Consider the following 23,004-nt stretch of genomic DNA (forward strand, 5'->3'; position numbering starts at 1 on the left):
GCGCCGGGAGCCGCCGGGGGGCGGCGGGGAGGGGAGAGGAGGGGCGGGGAGGGGAGAGGAGAGGAGGGGAGGGAGCGGCCCGGCAGCGCCGGGAGGGGCGGGCGGAGGGCGCCGCGCGGGCCGGTGTGCGCGGAGGGGCGCGGGGCGGGCGGGGGAGGCGGCCCGGCACGTCCCGACCCGTCCCGTCCCGGCACGTCCCGCTGGCCGCGGCGGCGCTGCGCCGGGGCGCCCCTGACTCGCCCCGCCATGGGCACCGGCCCCGGGACGGGCAGGCAGCGGCGCCCCGGCGCGGGGCCGGAGGCGGGCCGAGGATGCTGTGACCCCCGGCGGGGCCCTGCCCACCCGGCCGGCACCGGCACCAGCACCGGCTCCAGCACCGGGCAGGGCGGCTTCCGTAGCCTCTCCCGCAGCAGCGGCTGAAGTTGTTGAAGTTGGTGGTGGCTGCGATGAGCGGGGCTCCTCTCCGCTCCCCCGCCCGCCGGGACCCCTGACGGTCCCTGCCCCCGCCTCAGAGACTGTTTCGGTTTGTTGGGGTTTTTTGTTTTCTTTTTATTATTATTTTTCTCTTCTGTCTCGCTCTTGCTCCAGCCAAGGTGAATGGCCCACGGTGGGTGTAGCTGGCCTCACCGCCTCTGCAAGGGGAAAATGGTGGCCGTGGGGGTGCTGGCCGGCCTCTCGGTGCTTAGCCTCCTCACTTACGGCTACCTGTCCTGGGACAGCCTCCGACTCGGCCCCGGAGAGACAGAGGCGACGAGGACCGGGCTGGGAGATGAGCTGGGGGCCGGCGCCCCCAGCTCGCAGCCTCACATCATCTTCATCCTGGCTGACGATCAGGGATTCAGAGACGTAGGGTACCACGGATCGGAGATCAGGACGCCCACTCTGGACAAGCTAGCTGCTGAAGGGGTTAAACTGGAGAACTATTATGTTCAGCCTATGTGCACACCATCCAGAAGCCAATTTATCACTGGAAAGTAAGTTTACTACTACTTCATCATTCACCTCACCAGCTTAAACGCTGTCCCTGTTGAAAAGAGCACAGGTCGAACCTGGCTAGGTACACCTCTCTTTTATCCTGTAGGCAGCGAGGTGCCTTTCTCATTCACTTAAAAACCTGGAACAAAACGGACTTTCTAATATGTTTGAAATAGCGAAATAAAAACTCACGCTCTGCGAGCCAATAAGGATTCAGCACTGTGAGCTACCCCTGCAGAGTGCTATAGTACATGTACATTTACTGCATTACTAACATACGTGCTAGTTGTCAAGTAATGTTGCTATTACTGGGAAGCGATCAGCTTAGACTTTCTGTGCGATTTCAGAATGATTTACAGGAGGAGCCTGTGTTAGGGAACTGAAAGCGTTACATTTTCTCCAGTACATTCATTGCAGCCGGCACGTTGGATCTCGGGTCTCACTGAACCTTGACTTCAGGCGGGTTCTCTATGAGGGTTATATTGAATTTATGAGATGATTCCCCAGTGTGTCAGATGTGGATGAGTGCAGGGAATCCGGACTCTCTTTCAGGATCCTCTGAGCTGCAGCATCGCTCTTGTCATGATGCGGTTGCCAGTTTGCAAACGATCAGAAACTTGTCTCATAAGCCACTAAAATAGGTGCCTCACCAAAATGGTAAAAGCAGTGGGTTGGTATCATGTGCTTTGCCGTCTCTGGGAAATTGTGTTTTATTGTGGTCTATTAAGTAAATAACCAATTACCCAACCTAAGGGCCTTCTTACATGTGAAGGTTATTAAGAATTAAGGGGGAAGGGGTATGCATTTGAACCGTAGGAACGGTTCCCAGATAACTCCAAGCGTGGACACATTTGCTCTGGAACAAAACCGCCTTGTTTCTGTTTAGCTTAACTCACTTTGACAGGAACAGGGAACTCTTAAAAGAGCAAAACAAAATGAGAGGAAAAAAGTTACATGGTTTATTTTCTCCTTTCCTTAAGTATAAACAGGAACAAGGCAATGTTAATATTGCTGGTAAATGAAACACATGTTTAAATAAAACAAGCAACTGGCCTGGTGTCTTGCATCTCCATATGGCAGAGCTGGAGATAATTCCTGGTCTCGGTCTAGTTCGCAGACTTGCTGGACCAGGGAGATTTGCATGGGGAGCTGACACATTATCTAGAGCAAGACTTCCCCACACGGGTTTTTGGTTTGGTTTTTTTTTAATTTTATTTTTTCTTTGTGTGGACTATGTCTTAGAAGTTATTTTGAGACACCTACTCACTCATTCACAAGAACATAGTTGCCCTGCGGCAACTAGTAGCAGCTTACAAGGGAAATGTGTATCAGGATAGCATTTAATGTGTCTTGGTTGTCTTTAAAGCCATGCAGCAGTTGGAAGCAAGGACCTGCGCCAGCAGCATGTAGCCAGCCAGCTTTCTGAGGACGGTGGTTTGGGAACCAGTGCTTTACAAAGGGAATGTCATGCTGCACAATAATGACTCATGCAGCGGCTGGAGGAATGGGACGACTGGGTTCCAGGGGAACTAGGGTGCTGCTTTGGCTCTTGGAGACTGCAGAGGTTGTCTAAACATGAAAAAGAACAGAAGTAAAGTAAGGAATAACAGTAACTTAGTTGAACTATTTTAATCCTTCGTTAAATATGGAGCAGTTTGTGTGTAAATATATACTAATAGTAAAAAGTAGGCATGTTCTGAGGAACCCTGCTCTTTTTGTCGGCTCGTCAAGGCGGAAACAGTTCTGCAAATCTGCCTACTTTGGTTTTGGAACCTTTTATAGGAAAAAAGAAATTTGCTTATACTTCGTTTTTATTTTCTTAGTCTGCTGGTCTAAAACCCTTAGAACATTTTTTTCATGTTGTTCTACTTTGGGAAAACGGAGCAGCAGAGAGAAGGAACTGCCTTGTATGACTGAGAAATAAGGGAGAGAATGGTGAGGATTAATAGGCTTGGGTAGAGTATTAACAAGGCAGATTGAGAGGATACTATTATCCATTCTGGCTGAAGAAAAACGCTAGTGATAACTGCTTTTAATGCTTGCTTCATAGAGGCACCTTAATTAAAATGCCAGGACTCAGAAACTTCTAATCCAGGAGAAGTGCTGTTATTTCTTGAATTCCAAAACGTGTTAGTTCAAGGCTAAAAGCCTGCTCGTCCACTGAAGGATTACCTGGATGCTCCATTCCTCCCAATACACATGCCATGCTTAACATGTTCCAAACATTACCTGATTGATCTATGAAAAACAGAGGGACTTGTGTAAACCAGACTCATTAGGGAGCACTGACTCACGTTGCCAAGTGGAAGTTAGACTTCAGGCAAAGAGACTTCGAATGCTCCAAATTCTTCATAGATCTCCAGACAGTCCCTCTAAGGCCTGTGCTAGTAAAGACACCCTTCTTTTGGTAGCTGTCCTATGCTAGTGAATGAGCATGGGGAAGGAGGTTGGAAGTGACATGTTAAAAGGAAGAGGTAGAATTAGCTCTTTTTTCCCCTTTGTGCCGTACCACAGCATAACAGCTGGTGAGCCTGTCTTTCTGACCACTTCTACTTCCCTCTGTTTGCTTTCTCATGTCCTATGCTTGAAGCTTTGGCCTACTTTCATGTCTTGCTCTCTGCCAGTATTATCTCTTTCCTCATTCACTCCATCAAAAGCTACTGCTTTTAGGCTAATAGTAAAGCTGGCTTCCACAGCTTTTTTTATTTTGGGCTTTATTTATGGGTGTGGGGAGGGGGTTGCAGCTGAGCTGAATCTTGGGAACAGAGAAGAAAAGTGTGAGCCAGTGGGCTGAGTGCCACATGAGATGTGCTCTCCCGGCTGGCTGCGCTGGGGCCAACGCGGGGAGGTAAGGGAGGCGGCTCTCGGGAAGCAGCTCAGCCCGTGCTCCGCAGCTGTACAACTGCGATCGCAGAACTGACCTGGGCGAGAGAGACTTTGCTCTGGCTTGTGCTGCTCCTGTGACTGCTGCAGTTCCTGCCTGAGCTCCTACAGCTGGGTTGAAAATTTGATTGAAAATTTGTAGAGACTCATCCCTAGTGTTGGCTTTGTGCTGGTTTGAGCAGGGCAGCGGCCTGCATATACTCAAGAGGTTCTTGACCTGCTGATAAATTGTAGAAAGACTGTAGGCATGTTTGGCTGCTTTTTTTTTTTTTCCCCAAAGGATGTGAGTGAGCATAAGTTGCCCTCCAGACCAATTGTATTGCATGATACAGTATTTTTTTTGTTGTTTTCTCCTTGAAAGTAATAGGCATGCCTCAATAAACTAAGTAACTTAAGCAGAATAGCTCAGGATACCTAGCTTTAAGCTAGTGCTGAGGTGAAACCTATCTTACACAGGCACTAAGTTAGGTGAGAAGAAATTTGCATGTGTGCGTAGATCAGCCATCCTGGAGTATCCTTAAGATACAGAGAGACATGAATGTGGTACGGAACACAGCTAAACTAAAAGACTGCTTTTTAACTCATCCATGAAAGAAATGAAAAAACCCCACATTTCTGTTGTTTGTGTTATTGTAATTTACATAGAAGAACACAAAAAATAGTGGCTCAGACTTCAAGTCTTCAAGTTCTGCCCCCCTAGGAAAAGGGGTTAAGAACACCCAAGGATACTCGGCCTGCGCTCAGTAGCCGGCTGGCCAAGCACTTACTGAGTTAGCTGTTCTATCTCTGTGCTTAATAGCCTTGATGATTTTTCATTGCATGAATAATCTTGTAGACCAGTTTGGTAGTACGGTTTAAGAAGATTTTGATTTATGGAACAATACAGGTCACGTAACATACTAAGAAAATCTAAGTTTATTTGTGCGTGAAGGTTTCTGCATGTGCGTGTATGAGAGTGCATTGAGATGAGGTAGAGAGTATAAGATTGATTTGTTATGGTCACATGTGGTATGCTTATTTAAATAATTTGTTAAGTTACATTATCATGAAGAGTTCGCTCCTTTTTAAATGAAGAATTATTGAAGCATAGTCAGTGTGTGGACAGTTTCCCAGAGTTTTTTAAGAAATTTTGAAAGGTTATGACCAAAAGGAGGAGTATTTCTTTGAGCTGGTGAGACAAAAAGACTGTAGGCTTAGATGAATGTCTCTTGGGGGAGCTGACCCAATTCTATAGAGGGTATTATGCAGTGTAGTTGTATTTGCTGGAGCAGTACTTAATTTAGCAAATGAATTTGAGAAATAAGACTGACTGATAAGAAAGGAAGGAATCTAGACATAATATGCCATAAATTTTTTTGGCATTATGTAGGCAGCAGACAACTACTTCCTCTTCTAGGCTCCCAGTTTTCTGCTGACCATCAGGCTTGTAACCCTAGGACCATTATGTGCACTGGAATCCCTTTGGGCCACAGGAGGGTTCCTGACCTACGCAAGAGTAGGGATCTCTGTAGAAACCGATGCACAGCTAGGGTTACAGATCACTAAGGAATCTGAACTCCCTTTTACAGTGAACACTTACGAAACATGGAAGCCCTACACTAATCTCAAGAATGAGCTTAGCATGAGGGATGGAATGTGGAGGTGGAAGTTGTTGAGAAAAGTTGAAGGTCTGGGGAAATAAATCCTTTTTTTTCCCTGGGATAAAATGAAATATTGAGTATTTGCTCATCCAAAGCAGACAGAAATAGATTGTATAATCAGTAAGCATAATCAAAGTGTTATTTTAATATAAATAATTGCATCTGTTATCTAATTATAGAAATATTACACATTTATAAATATATACAGCTATATCTAGCTAGTTAATATGTATTCTCTTGTAGGCATCCCTGCGTAGCAATACATCGTTCACCATTAAAAATGACAATGTCTCAGCAATCTAAGAGTTATTTTGACAAACAGAAATAGAATAGAGGAAAGTTACAGTACTTTGAATTGAAAGCAGTGCAGCTGACTTGCAAGCAAACAGAAATATTGTATTTTGGGAGTTCGGACTTCTTGGTAAGCCTTCTCTTTCCCTGTCTTCTGGGTGCATAATGGTCGAAACTGCAGTTTCAGCAGTTTGGTTGCTCTGAGAAGGATCCAGTACAATGGTGTGTGACTGGGAACTTATCTTCTATGCTTTGAGTTGAAATAATGGGTCTCAGAGACTTGATGGGATCTTGGGCCCTTCTGTGCCCTGAGCAAACCACTAGTGCCCAACTGGTTTGGGAACTGTCAAGGACGGGAAGGACTCTAGGCCAGGTACTCTGAGCCCTCCTTGCAGAGGGTGAACTTCCAAGGAGATGGGTGCCAGGCAGGCCCATGGCCACAGCATGCTGAGGCCATCCTGTCACAGCAGCATCAGTGGTCTCTCCTTCCTGTGCTGTCGAGGGGGAGCCTGGTAGCAGCCCACTGGGGAAGCTGGTCCCTCTGGCAGCCCACTCCTACCACCCCTCCTCCAAAGGACGTCGTGGTCACTTGTGATGGAGAAGGAGAAGGACTCTGCACTTGCAGTCCACCTCCCTACACGCACGCATAGGTTTAGGATGAGGAATCTAGTTGTGCAGAGAGAAATCTAATGTTATAATGTGTATTCAGAAGAAATCTATTATACTAGAGAATTAATACTGGGAAACGTATGTAACACTCCATTATATATATTCCTTATTTTGTAGTTAACAAAATATGAAGGACTGCAGAATATCAGCCTTAAGTATCAAGAGATGGTCTGATACTTTATCTGCTCTGAAGTAAAGAGACTTGGCAGTCATCGGTCCCGAGTCTAATTCTGATCAGTGTTTCCATTAAGAACCTGGATGATTAAATAAAATGTTCTGATTAAATATGCCACTAAGACAGGAGGGACTGCCAGCATTAAGGGACTGTAGTGATATCAAAAATCATCTTGACAAATTAGAGAAACAATCGGGGAAAAAAGCAGAATTAAAGTCAGCAGTGATAAATAGAAGATACTATGCTGAAGCAGGAATGACTTTACAAGCAGAGGATGGTGAACAACTGCTTAGACAGCATTTCTTTAGAAAAGTAGCTGGAATTATAGTGAATCATGCACTGAATATAAAGTCAACAATGTCATGCTGTTACAAAAAAGGCAAACATCATACCAGTTTGTATAAACAGGGGAGCCTAGTAGATATGTGAAGCAGCCCTTCTGCTCTACAGCTGGAGCACTTGTGCCCAAACTTGGGCATCGCTCTCCAAGAGCAATGTGCATAATTGGATAGTGTCCAGATAAGGGTGATCAGATATGTCAGAAAGATAACTGTGGAGAAAAGATCAGAAGAAATGGAGTTGTTCAGTCTAAAGAAGAGAAAAATGAGAAGGGACATGATAAGTCTTCAGTATTTTAAGAGCTATGCAAAGAGAAGGGGCATAATGTGTTTTCAGTGTCATGATGGATGGTACAAGAAATGAGGGGCTTTCTTGAGTAGAGAAAAAAACTTCAGGTTAGATAATAAGGAAAACTTTCAAATGCTAAAGGTTGTGAAACACTGGAATAGCTGGCTTTGGGAAATTGCTGAGTTTCTTCATTGGCAGTCATTAAGAACAGACAAGACAAATATGTCAGGAATGACATAATGTAGTTGCATCTGTCTTGGGGAAAAGGGTTGAACTGGATGGCTTCTCTTCCAACTCGTATTCATCTGTGGCTCATTTGGACTGCATATTAACTACAGAAGGCGTTCTGAAGGGTAGTGTTCATAAAATATTTTTAAACGCTAGAAATTATTTCAGTGTTCATTCTGAAAGAAAATGGTCTGTGTGAAAGTTTCATTTCAGTTTTCTCCTAGAAATTCCTGTTTTCCATATCCTCATTTTCTCTGAAAATTTTCAAGATTTTTGCCCCCCAGGCCTTCATAACTCTCGCTGTATGTAATTATTTATTTCTGCTGACTTCTTTCAGGACAATTTGTGGGACTGCTGCCAAAGATGTTGAGGTATCTTTTTCCATGTTCTTGTTACATCTTTCACTTAGGATGACATTGTCCATATATATATATATGCAGCATACACAGAGAACGAATAAATAATTAAATGCAAGTACTTCCTTTTCTTGTTTTGTTCTGCCTCTGTGCTCTCCTCTGTTAGTTCTGCAGAAAATTATATCCAGGTACTAAACTGCTCTATGGTCTTAAGCTGTAAGAAGTCTGTTTATATCACCATAATTACTAATGCGCTGTACAAAGGAGCATTTGGAGGAAAGAGTTGGAAAGGAAACTACATGCCAACAATAAAGATTAAAAAAAAAAATAACACAGAGGAAGTAGCAAAGTGTAGTACAGGTTGTGATAACTTTTTCTTGCGTTCTTGCTTTCTGGTAACATTTAAGAATATTGTTTGATAGTTCAGGTCCGCTGCTTATAAGACAAACATAGCGTTATCTGACATATATAACTAACTAGATCTTTCTCTTCATTTATACATTTTAAAGAGTTTCTTCCCTGACAGAGAATATTGTACCATTATGAGATAACATTATATAATTTTTCCTAACATTTATAGAACATAAGTGGGTACCAAGGTACAACTGTAGAGGCAATCTCTGTGATAATAAGCTCTCATAAGAAATGAGTTCCCTTCTGTTTTGAGGAAGAAGATTACAAATTTGAAGAAACATTGCAATTTGAGGAAAATGTGAAGCTGGAGGGAGTGGAGAAAATTAGTGTCGGGGTAGGGGGAAGCAATGTAGTATCTTTAGACTAAATGTACTCTAATATACTGTTACCTCACAAATTGTTCCTCTGAATTTAATAAACTTTGTCAAAACAATACTTATCATCACATTTTATATACTTAGTTTTAGTTGTCATGTATTATAGTTCATAGAATCATAGAAAACTGGGTTTGAGGAGTCCTCTGGAGGTTGTCTAATTAGGCCTCCTACCAACTTATATTACACAGCAGGGACACACTGACTTTATAAACTCTCTTTTATTGTTTGTTTCCTCCTGGAAATAAGAAAATATTGCAACGTATTCAAGAAATTGGAATCTAGACTGTTGTTAGGGAATTCCCTAGCTTTACCAGGTTATCAATTTTAGTAAACTTAAGAAAACTGTTTCATGAACTTTTTCATATTTCCATTTGTCCCTTAAAAATAGCTTTGGGGTTTTTTTTTCTTTTTAAGGGCCAACTGATGAAATTAGTTTAGTGAATTTGTTAATGACCACAGCATAATGGCAGCTCCTTCCTTAACTGTTCCATGGTCCTGTTTTCAAGAGAGTTCGGAGAAAGCAATTCTAGTATGTTTGCTGATTTCTCTTAAAGCAGAGTTTTTTGACTTTTGTACTTACCTTACTACCATCATTTCAAATTCGTTCTGGTTTGCAGTCTGCTTCTAGAATTTACTCTCCTGTAGGGTGCTTTTCTTCAGTTTTCTCACCGCCTGATACACAAGGTGAGGCTTTGAGAGCTGGGTTTGTTACTGTGCAAAAGGCAAGGCTGAGGGGAAGCTCATCCCTGTTTTCAACCACCTCCTGGGAGGAACAGAGAAGGCAGAAGCAGGTTCTTTCAGAGGTGCCCAGGGAAAGGAAGAAAGGCAATGGGCACTGGTCGCATCAAGGCTAGATCAGGCTGCTCAGAGAGGTTGTGCCGTTTAGCAGTCTTGGAGAAATTTAAAGTCAACTGGAGAGTGCCCTGAGCAACCTGGTTTAGCTTGGAATTAGCCCTGCTTTTGTAGGGGGTTGGACCAAACAACCTCTGCAAGTTGCTTCCACCTTAAGTTATTTTATGGTTCTAATTTGTCACAATAAAATTCCTTGTGGAGGGGAGGAAGGAGCAACTTACTGCTGTGTTGTTTCTCCCCCTGTAGAAGTACTCTAGGCAAAAAATAAAGTATTTGGAGTGTTTGCCTGCTTGGTTTATGGCCCTCTTAACTAGTCTGAACACTCGCTCTCCTGAGTCATCGTTATTACAGCCCTATTAAAGTCTTGTTTCTTTAAGAACGCAGAATACTGGTAAGAATATAACACCACTAAATTTAGCATTGTATCTCAAATTCTGAACAGTCGCCTGTACTTTTACCACATCTATGCAGGAAGTACATACATTACTAAAGATAGAGAGACTTACATGTGTCAGGTATGTACTTCACTGAAGCAGTTATACAATTTATGAGATTTATTTCTGTCTTTGTTGTTGCTGCTGTTACAATATGGAATTCATTTTAATAGGAAGATGAGAATTCGATCTTGTATACAGTGCAGAAGGAAGGTAACATTTCCTTGGTTCTTAATTTTGTAACTATACAATTTTGGCCCTTTTACATTGCAAAACCTTTAAGGCTTCATTTAAGATTAAAAAGAATGAGCCTCTGTGATAAACTGAGGAATATTTGGCCATCTTAGTAATACTAGGTATATATGCTGGAAGTGATGCAGTCTTATGTAATGATTAAGAGCTTAGGTAATACTGTTTGGCACTGTTACAGCCCTGTTGAGTCTTTACTCTGTCACAGATTTCATTTTATAACCTTTGGCAGTAATGTGCTTCCCACGGTGAAACTGCATGTACCATCTCTCAGAGTTTTAAGGTTCTCTGTTGATTTCAATGTTTTGTATGTTTTTGCCACCTGAGACAATGGTTTATGTATTGGGTTTCCATTGTTACCAGCTTCTGTTTTCATGTTCCTTGTATCAATTTGAAATTTTGGGTCTGCTTTATCTGGTTGTGATGAAGCTTTGCAGATTGAATCTTGCCAGGGCTGAGCTGATTGCAGACCGGAGCCTGGCAGCAGCAGGCTTTTTAGCCTCCATTTGGAGGAGTCAAATATTTTCATAGGCATTTTCAGTAGAAATGCTTCTGCTTGCTTTGAGCTCAGAGCTTTCTATATAGTACATTATATTTCTGCCATGCAAAACATTGGTTATTTTCCACTGGGGAAATGTAGCTCCAGTAGCGTGTTAATGTCTTCTATACTAACCTCAAGGCTCTTATCTGTGTTGCTACTAGAAGCCAAGTGGCTTTCTTCGGCATCCTTTTGATACTCTGCCTGCTGCTACTAAATGGGACCTTGAAGTGCACTGGAGTTTAATAGTCTGAATTCTAGCTGTTTTCTCCTACACTGCATTTGTTAACTAGGCATGATCTTTACCAGTAAGCTGATTTAATGGTTTTGTTTGTATAGATGTAGCTTTTCTGTGCAAGTCCTTATAGGGCTTTTGAATCTGCAAAACTGTCATGTCAAGATGATGCTTTATTATTCAGCATGCTTCCTCTATGTAACTGAGTCATACCTGTTCACTTCAGTAACAAAAACATATATTTTGCTACCATTAACCATGGTGAGTCAGCTTAGGTAAGGCAAAATTAAGTTTGTGGGCTATTTTGCTTTGTTTTTCTTAATAAACAAGTCACATTCTGAGACATCTTAAAAGAAAAAAATCAGAGTAACATATTTCTGTGTGAAATGATTTCATGTCCTAGTTGGGTTTTTTGGGGGGGCTTGGGGGGCATTTCTGCTCCTTAGAAAATTACTGATCTTCATAATAAATGTATTTAGGGTCAGAAGCAGATACAGGAGAAAAAAATGTAAGCAGTCAGTCAGATTTTACACAAAGAGTTTACTTTCTGACCTTGGGATCATTTGTCCAGGTTCATGTGTTTGGAAGCCCTCCCTGTAGGGTGACGGCACCCGTCACACAACAAAAATGGTAAACAATCCCTCTTCGTTCCCAGTTGTTTCCTGGTTTGTGTTTCTCTTGTGGTGTATGTGTGGTTTAGAAAATAAGATGAGAGTAGCATAGGCATGATGGTAGGGATGCTTGTGTGAGAAGAGGTATTTTTTCTAGTTAACACTGAATGCAGTTAGGTTGATAGTAATTGTAAATTAAGAATAAGTTCCTGTGTTAGAATCATTGATTTAAATTATTATATGGAACATACGAATGAACAAAAAATCCAAACATTTTGAATGTTTTCAAATTCAGGTATTCATGCCAAACATTAATTTTGGTATTCGTAATGCAAAGTTTTGTGTAAGAAAAACAGTGGTAGTTGAAAATAATATGGCTGGCACCATGAAAAGCAGCTTTTTTGTGCAAGTTCACCACTTAGGGAGTAATCAAGCCGTTACACATACCCTACTCCTGGTATCTAACTTACATGCAAATGAAAGCACCAAAGCTGGGACCCTGTATAGCCATATATATATATAGTCAGTGGAGATAAATGGACATCTCGAGGAGGTGACTCAAAACAGCTTAGTTACATACTTAAAGTATATGACTGCTCCCCTTGTGTGTAAAATGTGCTGAATAAAATTCTTTGAGCCTTATCATGCATGCTTTCTGACAGCTACAGAAATACGTAACAAATGAAGAGCCGTATCCAGCAGAGTTCTGCTGGATAAAGTTCTTTCAAGAAGGACAATGGCAGGTTTATTTACTGGGGCTGGCGAGAAGTGGGATAGTAGCGAGAGCATTCTACAAGGATTACCACATCTGTCCTGGTCTAAATCTTCTCTTGGATTGCCTTTATGGCAGCAGGCAGGCAGCGTAACTTGTCCAACCTTCAGTTTGCACATCTGCATAAGTGAACCTTCTTATGATGTTGCTGTTACAGGTTTGGAGCAGGGGAGGCTTCTGAAATTTAATCAACATTTATTAACTTGACCAAGTTGCCAGTTCCTTCCGCAGTCTCCCACCCTTCTCAGGGAAAAGCACAGGAAATGATTATGTTCATAGTAATACTGGTTCTCTGTGCAACACTTCCCTCCCATCCTTCAGGATGCCTCTTTGACCTTTTTCACACTATCCCCAAAAAACATTCAAGCCTTTCAGATTGTTCCAGAATCAGTTTTAAACCTTTGCAGCCTCCCAAACATCTTCCAGGCTTTCCTGGATACCAGCCCACCAGGTTGTCCTTTTGGAGTCTTCTGTCTGCTTCCAAGGCCAATCAATTCGGCTGCCCAGATTTAAATCCATTTTCTTCATTTTCCCCCTTATCCTGTCTCTGGCACCAGCAAAGGGGGAGCCAAACCCAGTCCTTCTCCACAAGAAAGAATCATCTCACCCTGTCCTTTAGTTCTCTCTCTAATTCTTCAGATATTTTTTGGCTGAATAGCAAGCTTGATGTATCTTTCAGACACAATCAGAACTTATGTTCATGTTAGACACCGGCATGCATGCAGCTTTTGTATCTGTAAGGTAAGAATATTTATACTTGCCTTATCAGAGTATTTTAAGGCTGGATTAATTATAGTTGATCACAGCAGTAAATACACTTTAAGGAGTATCATAGATACTACTGCTTGTACAGTTCTGAAAATATTTTAAAACAGTTTAAAAGCCTGCTGTCAAAGAAGATTTTCTAATAAATATTTTATTTTTACCCTGTTGCTTTCTATCAGCATAGTATTTTAAAACTGGAAGAGAAAAGGTGATACTAACAGGGAGAAGAAGGAACTTTACAAAGGTTGTGCTACTCCTAAGAATGTTTGAAAAAGAAAACAAACCTAAGGCACTTGGAAACAGTTCAGGGGTTTCTAATTAGATATGACATGATATGATAGGTGATGTGATATGATATATAGGCAAGATTATTCACCTTTTAAGTTCACTCTTCTTTATTCAAACCCAACCATGCTTCACTGATTTACTACAAGTCCTGGAATTCAGTTCTCTGCTACTGCCAGCTTGTCTTAGCAGTGTAGGGAAATTTGTTACACTTTGGTTTGCAATCTGATATGAGAACAAGGTGTTTTCAGTAAAGCAGATGTTCTTTTTACAACTGCAGCGTCCTGGGTTCGGCCCCTCTTCACGATGGCTGGCTTTGCTGGACCCGGCTCCGGCAGGCGCTGCCAGTGTTCCAGTAGCGGGGAGGAACTTGCCGTCTTTGTGCTGAAGGAACAAATTAAACACTGTGCTGCTCAGACTGGTTTTTCTCAGCTATTCTCTGTCGATCTAGTTGCTTTTGCTGCACAGCAAAGTGGGCTATGTTTAAGAGAATCTCAGCTGGACTGACTGTCTTAGGCACAGCTAGTGCTCTCTGGATGGTTTTCTTTACGGCTCCTGAACTGAAGCTGGCTTGCTTCTGGCCAGTTAGGAATGGAGAGAAGAAACGGGCATTTACTGCTTTGTATCCATACAGATGCCTCTAGAAAACAGGGATTTAAGAAATCTTAATAAATTACCTAGTCCATCCTACTTTAGGAAATTGTAACAAAAAAATTATTAAAATATGTGGGAATAACTTGTTCCTAAAAACCTTCAGCAAAGATTTCCACACTTTCCCCAGGCAGTCTTAGCTATAATTTCAGTTATATAGCTTTTAAATTGTCTAACTTCATCTTTCTTGCTGCAGTTTAAGCCTATGATCTCTTGGCAATTCCCAAGCGAAGAACTTACTTTGCTACAAAAAGGCGATAAATCTCCTGTATGTCTGAAGTCTGTTATCATGTCTCTGCTCTTCCCTTCTCTAGCCTGAGTAAAATCCATTCTTTCCATCTTTCCACATAGATCTTGGTTTATATACCTCTGATGACTCTTAATGTTCTCCTCTGGACTTTTTATATTTGGGACTATTTTTCATGAAAAGTGATGCCCAGAACAGGACACAATGTTCCATTTGAAGTTTGACCAGTACTGCCTTGATACTTTGTTCTAAATCCCAAAGTTTCTAAAATATTTTCACTGTTGAGTAATTGGAAGGCAGTGCATCATCAGCTCATTTACTGGCATGAATTTACCTCAGCAGAAAATCTGGCCAAAGCATCTGTGTATCAAAGAGTGTATGACTCTCTCTCCGCTGCTGATGGGCAGGAAATGTCACAAGAACAACAGATCTTGTACTGTTTTTACCAGTTAAGCTGTGATCTGCAACTTAAAACAAGATGGTTATTCTTATGGGTTTGTTCCTGTTAGAACACCCACGTTCTGGTGCAGTGCAGGTCAAAGTGCACTCAGGCCACTCCAAACCATAATAAGGTAACAGCCAAGTTTGAGGCATGTCCCCTCTCTGGTCTGAATGTTTGGATATGAAGCAAATGCATTTCCTTTTCCTCTAACAGACCTGAAAACCTTTGTCAGCTGTTCTATTGCCTTACTTTAAACAGGATGTCATATGTTTTACTTAACCAATCACTTTGATACATCCCAATGAGGTGATGCTTTTTTTCTGCAACATCAAGTCATTGCTGACTCATCTTCAGGTTGGGTTATCAGTAAGCCCCAGATCTTTTTTTTCTGCGAGAAAATAAGTTTGTGCAGTTGATTATTCCTACCTAAAAGCACTACTTTGCAGTTGTTGTAAGTGAATCGCCTTCTGTTTAGTTCAGGCTATTCCTCTAATTCGGGTTCATTTTGAATTTCAACTTTCTTCTCCAGGAGGCAATGCAGCAGTTCTACTAGCGCAAATTCACAGTCTGCACAGGTAATGACATTTACTATGTATAAATTTCACCTTAAAAATGGATTCATAACCCATATGAAAATAATCACTATAAATGTAATTAACCCAACTGCTTTTTCTTATTCCTCACAGATGTATTTTAAGAACGAAAAAGCCTGTCTGTTGAATATATTCATTCCAAATTCTTCATCTTAGAACTTGAAACTGAATTTGCTGAATATATTTTCAGGATTAGTTAAGGAAATCATATGGGCATTTCATGATGTCTTTTTCAGCCTTGGGCTTTTGGAGTCTTGGGTGTTTGTTTTGTTTTGCTTTTGAGGTGTTTCTGCTCTCCCTTCTCTGTGTTTCTGGTTCATCAAACAAAATAATTACCTTGGGTTTTGGCATTACAATGTCAAATGAACCATGCCATTGTCAATGCATCCTGCTGTGCTAGAGTATTACTGGATGTCATCTGCAGGTATTAAATGTAGATAGGAATAGGTTGATTGTTTGATCTTAATTTGTTTCTGTATTGCTCTGAAGAAATGAGGCGAACAATTACCAAAATGAGTGGACAGAACCTTCTCTGTAGCCATGTTGTTGTGCTGAAGCTGGCAGAACAAGGCTGGTACAAGCTGGGAAACCAGGCTGTCCTGTGTACTTCCGATAGTGAGCAAGGACGGATTTGTCTTTTACAAGTTGTAATTTCTCCATAGGTGAGGCTGATCCTTGTGGCTCGTAGACCTTCAAGATAAAGTTGCTGGAGTATATTTCTTCACAAAAAATTGTCTGTATTGCAGATCAAGGTGATCATAAATCATATGCAGGGCCAGAAAGCTAATATGCAGGTACAGCTCCTGCATTGAAAAATACAAGTACACTTGTACTCTTTACTGTTCTAATTACTTTGTTTCTCTGCTGAGGAAAGACCAATTTAATGAATTAATGGACATTGACATATGAAGGCATTTTCTTAAAAGACCGTTTGAAGCTTTCAGGTCTTTTGAAATAGACATATGGTGTTTAACAGCAAGGACATTTTCTACAAAATTACAGTTGGGGCCTCATTAGGTTTTAAAGATTAGAGATGACCAATCAGGCACGCTCCAGGTGTTTCCTCTCCTATAGCTAATACCTTTTTTTATTAGAAATATGACCTTTATTTTCTTTTGAATCATGTCCAGCAAAATGGAATTGTCACTTATTATCAGCAAATTGGATTTTGGTTTCAGGAATAAGCCATGCATGTTCTTAATTGTGCATAAGAGTTTCTTCTCTTCCTCTCCAAAGAACATGGATTATGATGAAGAAGGTAGGAAAAATAATCCCTTACTAGATTGAAACCATCAAGATTATATCACAAAAAATTGAAATTGTCAGTTTCTTCATTTAAACTAGCGTTACTGGAGAGGGCAAGATCTGTCGCTCAGCCAGGGATTCTTGTTTTTTGTATATCAGCAGTTTTTGTTGCCTTTTTTCTTTAACATTAATAAAACTTCCTTGTGAATTGGCCAGATTCTGTGCACAGGACTGTAATTTAGTAAAATGCAGTGTTACTCACAATTTTCAGAAGAGTGCTGAAGATTTTAAACCTTCACTATTCAAAATAATAAGTGCTAAAGAAGTACCCAGCCTTTTAAAAAGGCATCCTAGAAGAAAAACTTCCATGCTCAAAAATACATTACTCCTAAAAAGAAATACTGTCATTTCCCTGCAGTGATGATAGAACAGTCTGTAGAATAGATGTCTGTTGGCCTTCTTAATGTATTGCCTGACCTAATTTTTGTAAAGTGCAACTACTGTATTAGGAATCATCATCCAAATGAAAATTGTGGCAGAAGAGTTCTAGTTTTAAAATGATTTATACCAAATGATCGTGTACATAATTGGAAGTAGTTTTTAAAAGAACCGTCTTGTGTCCAATTGAAAAGGGAAAATAATGGAATACTGAATGCCAAGTAAAGTTTTGGTATCTAGAAAAAGATTAGCAAGGGAGACATAAAAGTTTTCATTTTCTCTACCACCATTCTTCTATGGAAAATAAATTTGCTGTCTCACTTGAACTTTCAGTCTTCTGGCAACAAATGTACATGGCCATAGTAGTTGGCTTTAAAAAAAAAAGACAAAACTGTACAAAAAAACCACCCTTGTCTAGCCTAATTCCCTTGGCTTGCACGTGGGAAATTTTGAATTTAGCAAATGGAACAAGTGTGGTCTGAATCTGCTCTGTTTGGTAGCAGTTGATAAGTTGTGTCAAAACAGTCCTGCATACTTGGAATTAAATTCTGCACATTTTTGAAGGAAACACTTGCAAATATTACCACACTGCAAAAGTGTGTGAAACAGTTGGTGCTGGTACAACACTGGCCAGGCAGGAATGGAATTAAAATATTTCCCCTCCGCCGTCTGCTGTAGGCTTATCAGCTGCTAATGCCATACAGAAACTGTGTCTGTCTGTAGTACGCTGATCCAAACTAAAAATATTTTCCTGCATAAACAGTTTTCTTTTCAAAGAAATCTTTCAGCAGTTTGGGCTTTAACAGCCATGCTTTAATTGCAGCCAATTTGTCTCGCCCCAAAACCTCCAATGCATCAAAATCTGCTGCCCTTCACAATTAGTAACTTAACATCAGTTGCATTGACATGAATGGAAATACTCCAGGTTTACAGTGGTCCAGTGCAGACTAGTTAGTGACTTCATATTGGAAAGTATTCAAATTCTGAGTCTAAATGAACTAGACACAGAGCATAAATTTAACTTCACATCCTTTAAAAGTAGACTAAAATATTTTATGCAAATAGCCCAAACACTGCAGACTTCATATCATAAATTTCAATCATTTCTTTTAGGAAACCTTAGCAAAGGAAAGAGATCACATGGAAATGAATTCTAGAAATGTTTACTGTACATATAAATCGGTATAAACAAGGACTTATTTTAGTGGCTCTTGCAGTTCAAAAATGCAATTTTAAAAATTTATTTTATGTTTTTTATTTCATTCTTTTTGCCAAAGACAACCAGTGACTGTACTTCATCTCCCACCCCTGTGCCAGGTGTTTGGGTCACGCTGAGTCAACGTATGTAACTCATGTGGCAAAGCGTGCTTCATGTTTTCCTGTGTGTTCCCATTCTATCAAGCAAGTGATGCTCAGTCAGCGTCAGGGACTAGGAACGCAACATGCTCAGCCCATGCCACCTCCTGTCATGGCAATAGCCTCTCCATGCTTGCAGAAAGAAGGGGGGAAAAGGTGATATACAGCCATATAGGAGACATTTACATTTTCTACACTTGTCGTGACTCTTCAGATGCTCAGGAGAGCCTCAAAAAGCTGGTCAGGAGCCAGAGATACAGTGCGGTATGCTGATAATGTCAAGTACATGGGTCCATCTCTTGTGTGGTACACACAGGAAACCAAGCAAGCAAATGACCTTAGCCAGAGATAAAACTTTATCCATCTCCACAGATGAAGTCCTGATTAGATGATTTACTAATTTTCTTTAATTGTTAGTGACTGCACTCTTCCTAGTATTTGCTGTACATTTTGGAAGCATCATTTTTCCATTAGTGTATTTTTACATTAATATAGCTTTGTTTTGTTAGCTAGATGAGCCTAATTTAAGAGCCAGTGAAGCCGTTATTTACAAGATGTTATTTAATACACACACATGGTTTTGCCATGGTTAATGAAAAAGATACTACTTATTAAAGTAGAAATAATTTGTTAAACATAAAATGTCATTCCCTTAAAGCTGTAATTTGATATACTGTTTAGAAATAGCAATGTGGATTTTCTTAAATTAGTTGTTTAGTTAAATAAATCTAAATAAACCCAGACAGTCCATTTAGGTAAGTGGTAGGCACTTGAAGACAGCTAATACGCAAAACCCAGAGAAATGCACGCACGCAAACATAGAAAAAACTGAATGCAGCCTAACTGTATGTCCCCACCCATTTTGTCCCCTGTTGGGACGGAGGATCCTGGCAAAAAACCTGAGTGTTCTGAGTTCCTGTGGTACAACCGGAGATTGGCATGCCGGAAAACATGACAGGGAGAGAACAGATTGCTTCCCTTCACTGAAATAGATTATTTAGCCTATTTACAGCACACAGTCGTTAGTCTTTAAGAAAAAAAGTTCACAGGCAGTGTGTGTTTGCTGATACCACTTGCTTCTAAATTTGCACCTCTTCCATTCATTATTTAAGGAAGCGAGGAAAGAAAGAAACCGTGTCTTAATTTGTGTAGGTGGATGATAATGCAAGAGCCAGCGAAGCAAGAGGGCAACCTGCGGTTGAGCCAAGAGCAAAGCTTTTTCTAGGAGGGAGAACATGCTGCCGTCCTCGTGCTGCCTGTGCTTATGAAGGGCAGAAGAGCCCCAGTACCACCAATACGCTGGTTGGTGATGCGGGTAAATGACGAAAGGGAAGAAATAGGAAAGACAGGCCTGACTTCTCCATCTTTCTGTCCTTCTTCGTTGTAGCCTGCCCTCCCGCCTTGGACTTGCACTAGGAATTTTTGAAAGCCATTTTCAGAGGGATAAAGGACGAGAAATCCAGTATCTGTAATTGTCATCACAGACATTTGAGAAAGTCACTGAACCATGGAAACTGCAGCTACTTCGGTCTTAAAGCTTTGGCCCTCCATAGCTGCTTCTGTCAAAGGATTTCACACAGCTTTAGAGACATTAATAAGGTTGGCTTCACAATGCTCTGCGAGAGGAGGATAACTGAATTATTATTCTGGTTTGATAAAATGAAGAGCTGTGATGGGCAAATTCATTTCAGCTTAGCTATGTGGCTTAAGATACTTTTGCCTTGCTCAAATCTGTCCCCTTTCCGAAGTCAGAGGTCACTGCCCAGGTGCCGGAGCGAACAAAAGGGAACGTAATTTTGGCTTTGCCAACTCGGACCACAGTCTAGGGTGTTAGCTTAAGCTATCATTGAAGCTAGGTTTCTGCTAGGACCAAGGCAAATTTTCTCTGGGGTGGGCAACCTCTGAGAGAGGGTAGAGAGAATAAGATCTCAAGAGGATGCCACTATTTATTAAAGAGTCGGAATCCTATGTACTTTGTCCTATGTCTCAAGGGAAGTTTGAGACAAATCAATAGAGAGATTCCCCCTTTCCTGAATCCGTATTTTGCTTCTTTAGCTGCCACTTTACTTTAGGATGGAAAACTGCAATGTGCAGGCATAGTGTTTAATTTTTTTGGTTTCTTTTCTAGAAAATAAACTATCTGCAGGTAATAAAAAGCCATCGAATGCTTTTTAAACAAGCAGCTGAAAACATGGCCATAATTGGGAAGAATTTTGAAGTAGGAGTTCTTGAGTCAGGAGAAGCGGAATTTTGTAAGCACGTTCCTGAGGGAGTGAGTGGGAGAAATCATTCTTTCTGGTGAGAGCATGAAATAGCGTATATGCATTTTGGGGTTTTATTAAAAGGTATAGTATGCTTCGCGTGATTCCACTTGTTCAGCAAGCTAATTTAAATCTGTCTTTTCCATCTATAGGCTAATCGAGCTCTGTAATAGTCACACACTTGAAATTTTTAACATTGTGAGATTGTTGTTTTGTTTCGTTTTTCCTGTCTCAGTAACACACCTTGGAAACTGCAGATTCAAGGAGAGAATGAGAATTTTTTTTTTTTTCCATCCCAAGAGAAGATAGCAAAAAAGGAAAAAATATTTTTTCAGCTAGAAAAGCAAAAGAAAAACAGCTGGATGAGCACAATACAGTGCTTTTTATTTTGTTGTCTCCAGCATTCTGTTTCTTTACCACCAGAATATCTGCAACTATATTAGAGGTTGTGTAAACGTCTGAACTGTGCCTTCCCCGATCAAACTCCTGTTTTGCCATTTCTGTTTATGTCCTTCTGTCATAGTAGAGCTAGAGGTATTTTTCTCATTTTTCTTCTGAGATTTGAAAAGTGTCCCACCTTGTACTGATGCATGAGATCAAGAGAAAAACATCCATTTTTTTGGATGGAAATATTATTTCACCAGAAGGCTGACCAGATTTACTCTGACTTTTCAAAAGTGCTTTTAGCATGCTGGAGACGTCTAACGTGCAGTGGAAAAAGATAGCAATGTGAATATCCATCCTCACTGTCTACTGATAGGCTATTTGAAGTGTGGGAAACCTGTAGAAGATGGGCCGAGCTCCTGAAGCCTTGAGAGAGCTAAATAGGTGAACTCGGGCAAAGCAGTGACATTCATGCAGAACAAAACCATATAAACCAGAGCAGAAGGCAAAATCAGAACTTCTCATAGGTGAAGCTGTGAAGCTCTATTAGTTTGGTCCCAGTGAACCCAGTAAGGAATGCCAGTGACCCAGTGAGGCTTTTATTCCAGCACATAAAATCCTTAAATGTAGCTGATGCAAAGGATATTTATATGCTCAGAAGGAATACTGATGAGAGATTTTTCCAGAGCAGGTGAAATAAGAAGGAGGTTTGTTCATAAGCAAGTGCTCTAAATCATAGTGAAGCTAACATCTTGAGTTCAACTGAGAAACAGTTGGAACAGCCATTTCAGATCTTGTACAGGGAATGCAGGTAATCTCAGAAGAAAAGCAGATATTTCCTTGTCAAACCAATCATACTAGCTTAGATTCTAGAATTGCAATTGACTGTAATTTCAAGCATGGGTTTTTTTCCTTCATCCCACAGGAATGAGAATGAAGACAGATCGGGGGGGGAAAAAAGACACTTTCTGAACTGAAAAAGTTTGGGGGATTCTAGAAAGTGTAGTTAATGCAGACCTATTTACCTATGTTGGACTGAGATACTTCGATGGGCTGTATAAAATGCTTTGCATTAGATATTTATTTTTCCATAATACTACAAAACCTTGTGCACTTTATGAAGCACTGAATGTTATCCTGGAATAGCCTCAGAACAGCCTGTGTGTCACTGTCATCTATAATGCCGGATATGCAATAAGATACATAGACATACACAGCCGTGTTTTTATTTTTCTGGTGGAAATCAGGATTTACGTTAATCCACACGGAAAGAGAAGATACTCTTCCCTTATTCCTTTTTTAATTGTATCTTTGGGAGTGGCTAACTTAAGGTATATAAAGAATGAATTAAAAGCTGTTTGAGCTTTACTGCTTCTAATATATCAGAACAGAATTGTCTCCACGTAACCTTGATGTTAACATTAAGTGGAAATTTGTTGTCCTTCGAGTTGACTTGTAGCATTGGCAACAAACAGAATTACTGTTGTGGTTTTTTTGTTGATTTTTTTTTTGACAAACAAGGATGATGAATTTCTCATAGCATATGAGATACAGTTTCAAAGAGACAAATGAGAATCAGTCAATGGTCAGAGAAACACAGTTCAAAGATCCATAATTCATAAAATATTTATGTACTGTTATGAAAATAAAGGGGAAAGGGAGCTTATGTAACATACCAAAGAACTGAAGAGCCAGCATAAAACTTGCTTTCACATCCACAACTGAACCTAACTTATATATTTCAAGAGAAAGTGTGTCCAGCCATGGCTTTTCTGCAGCTGTCTCAGGGTGTATGCCATTTCCAAATGTAAGAATTCAGTTCTTTGCTTGTCCATTGTTCCTAGGCTGATGCATCATTTCCAAGCTATGCTCATTGTGACCAAGTGCAGAAAACTAGTTTGCCACAAGATTTTTTTTCTGCATGATAATGCAATCTGCAAATGAAAAAGGGGCAGGAGGGAAGCAACATCAGAAAATTTACTGGATGGTTTAAACTTGAATGACATTCCAA

At 40.7% G+C, this 23,004-nt stretch overlaps 1 protein-coding gene across 1 annotated transcript in view; it reads left to right on the forward strand.

Moving 5' to 3' along the window:
* The first annotated feature begins 413 nt into the window (after positions 1 to 413).
* Positions 414 to 23,004, forward strand: part of ARSJ (arylsulfatase family member J) — a 41,821-nt gene continuing 19,230 nt past the window's right edge. Inside the window, exon 1 of the mRNA XM_050895625.1 lies at positions 414 to 974. Within this exon, the coding sequence (XP_050751582.1) occupies positions 598 to 974 (377 nt within the window). The 5' untranslated portion in view covers positions 414 to 597. The remainder of the gene's footprint in view (positions 975 to 23,004) is intronic.

Source organism: Gymnogyps californianus, chromosome 4, assembly GCF_018139145.2.
Source record: "Gymnogyps californianus isolate 813 chromosome 4, ASM1813914v2, whole genome shotgun sequence".
Taxonomy (NCBI): domain Eukaryota; kingdom Metazoa; phylum Chordata; class Aves; order Accipitriformes; family Cathartidae; genus Gymnogyps; species Gymnogyps californianus.